Source organism: Nannospalax galili, unplaced genomic scaffold (genome assembly GCF_000622305.1).
Source record: "Nannospalax galili isolate Female #2095 unplaced genomic scaffold, S.galili_v1.0 scaffold2149, whole genome shotgun sequence".
Classification (NCBI taxonomy): Eukaryota; Metazoa; Chordata; class Mammalia; order Rodentia; family Spalacidae; genus Nannospalax; species Nannospalax galili.
The window spans coordinates 265,505-276,286 of record NW_008360298.1 but is presented as its reverse complement, the minus strand read 5'-3'; the positions used below and the strand labels follow the sequence as shown (position 1 = coordinate 276,286).

Here is a 10,782-nt window from a genome sequence, read left to right as displayed (position 1 = left end):
ATACTCTGAAGCTATTATTTTTCTTTCATACTGATGTTCCCTCTCTTTAAATCATTTTGTGTAATCCCAATATTACATTTTATTTTTGGCTTTTCTCCTTTCTTTTGGCATGTGCTATGTAAAAGCTGTATTCGTTTTGAATAATAAAATATTTGCTTTTAAGTTTGTGTTACAAGAAAAAAATTACTACAATTTTAAGTCTTCCAAGCACAAGAAATCACTGATTTCACCCTGGAAGTTTTTTATAAATATTAGGAATAACAGACTTACATCCCAAAATCAAATGACAAATTCCTGGAACGTGGGCATGGGAGAACATAGGGAAAGCATGGGAGTGGGGGTTCTTCTCACTGTACTGTAAAGGCAGTACTTTTGAACAACTCTTAGTGAGTCAGAAATCCTGAGTAACAGCTGCAATTAAGGAAGATCGTCACTTTCACTCAAGGTTCAGGAGTGGGGGAGGAGATGAGGGACAAAGGAAAAGGAGGAGGATTCAGGGAAAGTATTGGAGAGATAGAGATGAAGGCAGGGCACATCCTGTGAAGATAATCCCTCCACAGTTATATGACATCACTCTCCTGCTTATATATATGGAATGGCCAGAGCATCTCTCCTAGTTCACTCACTTTCAAAGCCAGCTGAAGGCAAGAGAAAGCACTGAGAGAGCTCCTTTGCTGTTTTCTGACTTTTGTGGCTTGCTTGCCAGAAGGCTGAAAGATGATGGCAGCGATGAACATTCAGTTGGTGTGTGTGCTGCTCCTGGCTTTCAGCTCCTGGAGTCTGTGCACAGGTAAGCTCAGCTGCATTTCAAACTCCCTGAAGTGATTTCATCTGCAGTGTGTTGCTCCTTAGGTTAATGAATCCAGGGAGAAGTCTCTCTCTCTGTCTCTCTCTGTCTCTCTCTGTCTCTCTCTCTCTCTCTCTGTCTGTCTCTCTCTCTGAAACTGTAAATATTGAAATATTAATTTCCCTTTATTATTGTAAGAACTGAATGGTCTTTTTCCATTTATAAAATCTGCACAGCAGTAAAAGGGGTTTCAATGAAACACTGCGTATTCTCTTTTGGAACACAACCACTAAAAGAAAAAAATACAAGAGAGAAATGGAAGATGAAACTTTTAATATATGGTCAATATCTATTAGAGAATAGATGCAGTGCTTGTCAGCAGGCAGACATTAAACTCATGCCATTCATAGCATTTTGCTCTCACCTTTGGTCCTCCTCTCAGGAAGTAGTGACTTCTCACTCAGCTTCCTTTGTGATTGTCCTCAAATTATGTTTTCACTCTCCATATGTGTGTTCACTTACATGAAATAAAAATTAATGGACAAATGAATGAATCATTATATACAGACACTTGTTTCTAGACTAACATAAAATGTCCCAAGTCCATTTTGAAAATACATTTTATAGTCTTCCATTATAACAATCTCAAATGTATTAAAATAGTTGTTGCTTTTTTGAATGTCATTTAGGTTGAGACAAATTATAATTATAAAATTAATATTGTTGTTCTAATAGAAAACTTTAGTTTTAGAAGATCTGTCATATAACAGTTAAGGAAAACTAATGTATTATTAAATATGTAAATTTTTCCATGAAAATAAGATATTTAAAGGAAGAATGTGAAAGATTATGATGATTGCAATGTGCTTTAATTGCTACTTTAAATGTAATTAAAAATCTTCTCGGATAAATGCAACAAAACCACTTGACTTACATTTACACCTTTTATACTTTATAAGAAGGAATTATAGTGTTAATTTAAAATAATGCTATGATTTTTAAGATTAATATATCAGAATGGAATGCCATTTTCCTAAAAATGCTTTATTTATTTCATTATAATAGGATACTGTAAATCCTTTATCAGAATAATGCAAAGTTTTGAACAGCTATAATTTTACTGAATAGCTGCAGAACATTAAAGATATACTTAAAGTATCTAAAAATAAGTTATTAATTAAATGTGATGTATATTGGCTCGTGAAACTATTATTTTTCTGTGAAAAGTGCACATTTTAATAAATGATTAATAGAATTTGCCATTTCTTTTGAAAAAAATATGTTGTATCTCTAACAAATAGAGCAAAATCATCTCTAGGGTAATTCAGTTCTCAGTTATCAAATGGTTGCATCCAGTGGGATTCTGTTTTCAGTGACTGCAGAGTGAAAGGAAAATGCAGTGATTTTCAATTTTGCCTTGTTTTATCATAAGAGGCCAATGAATATTATAATATTATACAATCTTGTATTATTTTCTAAATTGTGTTTGTCTATAAAATACTCATTAATTGAATCTTGGGAATGATATTCTATAAGTAATCAGAGATGGGTCTTAAAAGTACTTTCAAAGTGTTGTCAGCTCTGCCTCTGCTTAAACTTTTTTTTTTACTTGCTTATGATAAAACTTCAACGTGTACATAATTCAAAATTTTTGTTTAAAATAAAAAATAATTCTTTCAGAGTGTTTTAGAAAATAACACTTCAAGTGAAAGAAATCTCAGTATCTTTTTCATTTTGAAATTACCAGTAAGCAATTGCATGTGATTCTATCTAAAAATAAAAACTGTTGTTTTCAATATGTTATTTATTAAATATAAAGATGCATATTTTCTATATGTATAAATTATTGCTGGTGAGAATAACTTAATTGGCCATATGTTATGAAGTCTGTATTAAACAGCAATATTTAGTTTACTGAGATTCAGAGATTAAAGAACTCAAATCAAGAATACTCTCTTAGAAAATAATCATATGCTTTTTTCTTACAAGTGCTTCTGCTACTCTGGTTGTCAACATAACATTAAGCTATTTTTTTTCCTTCTGAACACTATTTTAAAGAAAATACGTTGAGGTGACACTAAGCTTCTAAGACTAATTTGAAGTCAGTTTAAAATGCACCAGTTGCAATACAACGACATGATATATGGTTGCAGAGTAATCTTATGTTTTATTTTATTTAGATTCAGAAGAGGAAGTAAAAGCACTGGAAGCAGACTTACTGACCAACATGCATCCATCCAAGGTGGCGTTTCTTCTTTTATTGAGCCTATGTTGAAGAATATATGAATTTCCATTATAAATATGATGCCATTTTTTATGGTAATGTCAATGGCAGTAGTTATTTTCACTAAGAATAAAAAGCTCTTTGGGAGTTATTTCTTGTTTGGGGGAAATTTTTCTTTGTCTTCTATGGAGTCAAGGATATTGATATAATAAAAAGTTATCAATAACAACTCTTAATAATCATATTGAATCTTTAAGTAAGCAGCCACAGATAAGGCTAAGGGAGATGTATGAAAATACTTAAAGGGATTTTTTTTTCATCCTTCTTACATTGTGTGTGAGGCAAGGTATATTGGCCTCAAATTTAAATATGAATGAGAATATAAAATTTAGTTGAAGTCTTTATGTTTTATTACATTGTGGAAAATAAAATAGATTTCTTAAATTGGAAATGAAAAATCATGACAACCTGTCAAGGAAATGTGAAAGCAATGAATAGGCAAATACTAGCCTTGAGAACCAGTCCTAAAATTTTAGCTTATAATAAATTGGATTTTAAGCAACTGGTTAGTTAATATGACTGACTGTTGGTTTCCTTGATTTTAAATCCAGTAATTAGAATGTATGATCTAGAATATGTAGTTCTCTAGTTGGGTTAAATATCATAAACTCTACTTTTTATTATATGACATAATTTAAATTCTTACTCTAACAAAAGTGATATCTATAGCTATCCAACATACATCTATTGAGTGAAATAAAATTCTGTATCCTAAGCTTTATTAATTATTTCTTGGGATCTTGATGGCAAGTTATCTAGATATCAACCTTCACATAAGTATAGAACTTTTAGACTATACCTGATCATCATGCTACCATTAAAAATCAGTTGATTCTAGGTACCAATCATTGTGTATCAAAACATATGGTTAGAATACAGGTTTCCAATAAAAAAGATGAGGAAAAAAGTTCAGTTGAAGATGTTTTAGTATAATCATTGTTAAAGTATCATAAATGATCAAGACACTGATTTAAATTCTAAAGAAATTTTGCAAAGCAGCTCTTCCAACTCATGGCTTTCTTCCTTAATTGGGTGGGCATATTCTAGGCACAAATAATTCTAGTATGAAAAGATTGTATAATGTAATGTGAGTGTCAAGGAAAAATATCCATTTTAATACATGTGTTTGAGAACACATAGTGTTATCTTAAGCTAATGAAGGCATGTTTTTGATGTGGTCATTAAAAGTTTAGTAAAATATAATCAAGTATATTATTCAGTGATGGACAGGATCTATAAAAATTGATTGAATGGAAACCAATGGTATTTTGGTAGATCTCATGTCAGAATCCTTTTAGAAGTCTGCTCTGTAGGTTTAGTCGTTAAAAATCAGCACTATCTGGGCATGGCGGCACATGCCTTTAATCTCAGCACTCAGGAGGCAGAGGCAGGTGGATCACTGTGAGTTCAAGACCAGCCTGGTCTACATAGTGAGTTCCAGGATAGCTGGGGCTACAGGGAGACCCTGTTTCAAAAACACCAAAAAAAATCATCAATAAACTTATGCACCTAATGACAATAAAGCCTATGTTTATTACCCATCTTGATAACAGTTGTTGAACTCAAAAAGGGGAAGACAACTGAAGTTTGGAAATGTAAAATTGTAGTACCATATTATCTGTTAGGACATAAAGTGTTGCTGCTGTGAAATGGAATATGTTGCTTCTAAAATAGTCTGCCAACACAGAACATTCCATGCAATGGCTGGATTACCATGTTCAAGGAGCATAGTAGAAAGGATTCCAACATTGTTGAAAACATCAGAGTGAACATCTTCATCCTCATAGATCTGAATATCTGTGGAGTATGAGTTTAATGAAAAGATACATACACTGACAATTTCATTATATATCGATAAGCTCTTTGAAGACGTACCAATTTGTACATAGACTGTGATTATTTAGGAAACATTTTTGTAATATATCCATATATCTTTAAGTATTTTCCCACACATTTTAGTTTCTTATTTTCTTGTTTGTTCCTGTGTATGTATTTGTGTGTCTGTGGGTATATCTTTATTACAGTGTATTATATAGGGAACAGGTGTACAGGCAAACTGCAGCTATTTGACATGAAGTTGCTCATTTAATAAAACTGTATACTCTTCTAACAGATTTTAATTGCATTATCCTTTTTAATATTTCAGATCAGCAAAGCCAGTGTTCCCTCTTGGAAAATGACCTTGCTAAATGTTTGTAGCCTTATAAACAACCTGAACAGCCCAGCTGAGGAAGCGGGAGAGATGCATGAAGATGAGCTCGTTGCAAGAAGGAAGCTTCCTATTGTTTTAGATGGCTTTAGCTTGGAAGCAATGCTGACCATATTCCAGCTCCAAAAAATCTGTCACAGCAGAGCCTTTCAACACTGGGAGGTACAACAGAAACCGAAGATGAGCATGCTTGCTATTGCACTAGTTAGCTGCCATTTGCTCTGTTTTCTATCCTGATCATTTTGTAGCAGGGAGACGTAAAAATATCAGAAAGTAATAAGCCATTGTTTTGAAGACCACACCCCTTCATAGCTTCAAAGTGTCCTTCAAATATTTGCAATTTGACAAAATATGTTTTTCTTTAATCTTAAAAGAGTGACCTATCTCAAGGTAGAAGTAATCATATGCTTAAATAGAAGGCATAAAGAGGCAAATTTTAGGCATTGCTGCTGGTAGTAACAATATGTGATAACAAATTTAAGGAATTACTTTTCTTTGCTAAAATAAAAAGATAATGTGGACTCATCTATAAAAAACACAATACAAAATTTATAATAGAATAGGAACAAAATTCAAAAGCACTAGTTAGCAATGGCAGGTTAGCATGTACATCTAAATTGTGTCAGAGCTTCTGCATTTGATTAATATGTAGGTAAAGTATTTCTTAATTTATAGACTAACAGGATTAGGTATAGGAATATACAGCGGGCCTTTGTAGTCTGTGTTCATATAGATAAGCTCACATAACTTTGCATTTAGCTATATTCCATAAGTATAGTCTAGCACTGGTTGTCAATTACATTTTCTGAAACAGATATTGTCAGCACTTTTCCTTTTTGGACACACACCTTAAATTCTGGCAGATAAGATACCATCCCCTGGAAACAGCCAAATTGTGTTCAGTTCTCCAGACTCTAGCTATAAATTCAATACCATCATCTTTCCTGCTGATGAAATAAGCAAGAAAGATGGAATTAAAGGAGTGAATTTAACAGTGCTTTGAAGTAATTTTTGATGTATTTATTTAGATACTTAGGTTTCTTAGGACAATGTCTTGCTGTATAGCTATGGTGGGCCCGAAACTCACTATATAACCAGGAGTGACCTCAAACTTGTAGCAATCTTCTTGTCTCTGCCCACCCCCACCATACCACTAGTTTTACAGGCACTACTACCCCTGGATGATCTAGCTCTCAGGGGGAAAAGAACCTACAAAGTTTAGTAATGTCACAATTATTAAAATAATATTCTTGAAAACCACTTCATTGTTGATTTCCTTGGCAAACATTGAACTCAAAGATAAATTATAAGTTTAGAAAGAAGTGGAACATTTTTGTATGTAAAGGGAAGAAGCATGGAAACTAAATGAAAGCTTATGAAAAAGAAAAGGAAGAATATCATTACATTTCCCCAACTGGAGAAACATTTTTTTTTTTCTCAGATTTAGCTCTGGGAAGTTTGCTTAATATTTTATATTCCAGGCTTACACCAATATTATTGGTCTGAGGGTGCCCTCCCTAATAATATAGGAAACTTGTGACGGAGGCCACAGAGATACCCCCTGGAAAGGAGAAAGTGCAAGCATAACCACCAGTGTTTGTATTATCTGGTAAACAAAAAGAGGCTTTCCAGATGAAAAATGCAAAAGGCTTGTTTAATTTGACTTGCTGTACTTTTCTTCCTTTAATTTGAATTACAGCTAAATGGTACAGTCTTTAAAACACTGTTTAGGTCAATAAAACTTGAAAATACAAATCCTAACAGAGAAAAATGTCAATTATGTATTATTTATCCAGAAAAGACCCTCAATGAACTAATTTGCAGATAAGTCACATGCATAGAAGACTGGAACTCTTGCTAATTTAACTCTTGAGTGATTTAAAAATAAAATGATAATATCATTGTGAGCATAGCACAAGTAATTACAGACTATGCACAAAGAAACTAAAGATTAAAAGACTAGATTGGCTGACAGTAGCTACTTTTCCTTTTCTGAAATTGAATAGCTGTGGGTTGGAATAAAATACTCTGTGATAAGGCAGTATGCATGTGCATTATAATTTAAATGTCAGTATTCCTTATCTTGACCTCAAAGTTTAAAAGAGAGCCATAGTCTAAAGAGATCTTAGCCATTTAAACTGGCTTTTCACATTTGTTCTTATGTGTTCTTACAGTGATTCGGAGCAGGCATTCCACTCTCTCTGATTAGGAAGGAGGTGTAGGAATGACTTCCAAGTCAAGTCAGTAATTGACTTAAAGTAACATAAAATCCAGTTGCCTTTTTATTCAAATGGCATTCCAGATTCAAAACTATATTTATAGTGATATATTTCATATCATTTTTGGTTGCCCATTATCAATTCAAAGTATGAGAAATAATTTTAAGGTCTACTTCATGCTGTCCTACAATTAGAAAATGTGACGACATTCCTTGAAAGAGTGAGGCTGATCTGGGAAGGACACCGAACAATCAGAGCGGTCTTGTTCTGACGTCAGCCCAGCCACTGACAACCATCTGTCACGTGGCAAAGATTTTTTGATCCTACAGGTGCATTTTTGTTCCAACGGTAAACAGGATAAAATGTAGGAAGACGATCTGAAATAGATTTCATGCAAGTTTCATTTGTGTTTCCTCTATTTCAGATAATTCAGGAAGATATCCTTGATAATGGCAATGACAAAACCGAGAAGGAAGAAGTGATAAAGAGAAAAATTCCTTATATTCTGAAAAGGCAGCTGTATGAGAATAAGCCCAGGCGCCCCTACATCCTCAAAAGAGCCTCATACTACTACTAAGAAGATATTTTACTAACACGATATTGTGATTAATCATCCTTTAACTAGATATCTAATTATATGTATGTGAAATGTGACTGAACCTTCTTATTTTGCCTCTTCTATAATTGTTTCTTGGATGTGATTTTTCTGCATTCATGCAAATTGTGCTAATTCTTTTCAAATAAATGTAGATCTTGAGCATGATGTGTTATGCATAATTGGAATACATATTAATCATGTCACATAGAGAATGCTTTGTAATTTTGCAAGGCACAGTAAGGATTACTTGAGTAGTCATCATATTTGAAATTTTATATGAAATTATAAGAGCTTACAACAAAGTCTAGCATAATTTATTACTATTATTAACCCAAAGGAGAAGAGCGGCACCTCTTCTATTATGTGATTGTTTTATTTAATTGAGAGAAATGCACATACTTTCTCAATAATTACTGATACATCTTTCAGCTATAAGGAAAATTGTTGTTATAGTAACAGGACCATCCGAAAGAATGATTAATGAAATATTGCTAATTATGCTTATTTTAGTGAATATCTTTAAATTAATTTTTGTCTGTCAAGTAAATTTCATAGCTAATAAAAATCAATAGACTTCACAATCAAGTCCTTTACTGACAATTTAATTATTTAACAAAATATGTTTTGGGGTTTTTAATCACCTTTTTCAGTTTCAATTCAGGAAATTATAAGTTTTTTTTTTTTAACTTTACTGAGGGTATTTTTGTGATTGATAATTTTTCCAAATTGGGAAGGTTAATTTTAGCTGAAAGCTACATGTTCAATATTTTTTCATTAATTTTCCTTTAAAATAATACATATAGTCCGTAAACTGTTGTAACTTTTTTTTAACTGTTACAAAAACTTTATTGAGAATGTCATACACGCATATAAGGTGTTTTGATAAAATCCACGCCCCCTCCCTCCCCCCAACACTGCCCAAGTCTCCTCATCACTTTTTTCTTTCTCTTTTTCTTTTTTCTTCTTTCATTTATCTATTTTTATGGGGGTTTTGGATGCTCTAACATCCCCTCTCTGAAGAAGTAACCCTAAAATCTTTTAAGGATTAGATACAAGCTCCAAAATACTTTCAACGTTTTTGGCCTTTGGGACAGAGTATGTTGCTAACAGGCTCAAGGACATTGCGACTTTTAGACAAGAAACTGCCTACTTTCCTTTGGGGCCATTTTACGCTCACTGCCTAGCCAATTCCTACCTCCTATCTTATCACACCATCCTCTGAAAGGGTTACCCAAATTGCCAATAGTGAATAGAGACACAGACTGCTATGGCTTCTTCCATGCTGAACAGGGATGCAGGGTGTGGCAATTGGAGTACTCCTTCAGTGGGTCTACCTAAAAGACTCCCAAATTGCATAAGGGGAGAAGAAAGTCCCTGAATCATGAATAGGAGATGTGAAGGGGAAGTAAAGGCAAGAGTAATTAGCATTACAAGTTCTAAACAGGGAACTAGAAAAAAGTCAGAACAGGGCAATTTTCAAATGTTCATATGAGAGTCCATTGGAATTTCTTGACAAGAACTTCCAAAAGCATCGCTCTATTGGGTTCTTCTTTTTTCTTCCAAGGCTGGACTCTAGAGTGATGGATTCAGGATTTGCATTCAAGTATTTTGATAGCTGTTGGAGTGGTTAGAATCGGTGTCAGTTCCCTCTCAAAGGCTTCTGAAATAGGTGGAGAAAACATATTTAATCATCATTTTAGCATAATAGCAGGTTGTCTCCCTTAGCTACAGGTGGGCACTACAATATTGGAGACCAGGATTTGAAATCTTACATCTGAGCGGCACTTTCTGGTTAGGAACAAAATCATTAATGAGAAATAATTGCCGAAACAGCTTTTTATATGGACTTTAGCCTAATGTCTGGTAAGTGTAATCCCTTGAACTCTTAAAGAAGTATATTTCTGAGTTTACTTTTTGGTTATACTTTCCTTTTGGGTGTTTAAGACCATACATTTGACCCCCCAAAATAAATTGATTTCTACACTTAAGGTCATTTGAGGATCTGTTCCTTGGGGGTCACATGGGCTTGGGAGGATCTCCTGGCTCCTTTCTTTTACCAGTTCCACCTATGTGAAGATAAATCAAAGGTCCTGTCAAAGGTCTGGCTTCACTTGGAAGTATGAATGAGATGTTTCCTCTAAGTTGACCCTCCTCTTTGTAGTCTAGACACTGGTTCAAGTCCATTGAGTGGGGTGTCCATGTCCTCCCTGAACAAGAGGACAGGTTACTCACCACAGTTACAGGACATATTGAGAGATGCTCCATAGTTCCCCGGAAATTGTTTGATCTTAGAGGGCAAGGAGCAAAAACTGTCCTTTGAGTCCCTCTGACCACATTAATATAGGTCTTAAAATACGGCTGTTAAACATCCAATAAGGTTAGTTCTACCAGTCTGTGTTAGGGTTCCAAACAGCAGCAGCTTCCCCTCCTCCCCAACAGGGACCTACAGACTTTGGAGCCTGGAAAAGGGAACTTAGCTGATAAGCACCTTGACCTTTGAGGTTAAGAAGAACAAACTCTGCTGAGAAGCAGCCTGCCTTTCCTCTGACCTCCAAAGATAGGATAAGCAGATTCTACCTGATAACCAGAGATTTTAGAAGCTGTTTTTCTCTTATCTTAAGAGGGAAAAAGTAAACACTTCCAGACCCTAATCCTACCTGCTTCCCCCTCCCTGATTCCACACCC

The 10,782-nt window shown here is 34.2% G+C and overlaps 1 protein-coding gene across 1 annotated transcript; it reads left to right on the top strand.

Annotated features, from left to right (window-relative positions):
• Positions 1 to 483: 483 nt before the first annotated feature.
• Nts (neurotensin) lies at positions 484 to 8,259 on the top strand. The gene is made up of 4 exons (XM_008824216.2): positions 484 to 790; positions 2,968 to 3,029; positions 5,218 to 5,442; positions 7,924 to 8,259. Exons 1-4 carry the CDS (start codon positions 718 to 720, stop codon positions 8,074 to 8,076), a joined length of 513 nt encoding a protein of 170 aa, XP_008822438.1. The 5' UTR covers positions 484 to 717; the 3' UTR covers positions 8,077 to 8,259.
• The last annotated feature ends 2,523 nt before the right edge of the window (positions 8,260 to 10,782 follow it).

What these genes read in the sequence shown, in the direction of transcription:
- Nts (XM_008824216.2), top strand. Translation starts at nt 718, where the DNA reads ATGATGGCAGCGATGAACATTCAGTTGGTGTGTGTGCTGCTCCTGGCT. An exon ending in CCAACATGCATCCATCCAAG is followed by an intron (nt 3,030 to 5,217) that starts GTGGCGTTTCTT and finishes TTAATATTTCAG; the next exon opens with ATCAGCAAAGCCAGTGTTCC. An exon ending in GAGCCTTTCAACACTGGGAG is followed by an intron (nt 5,443 to 7,923) that starts GTACAACAGAAA and finishes CCTCTATTTCAG; the next exon opens with ATAATTCAGGAAGATATCCT.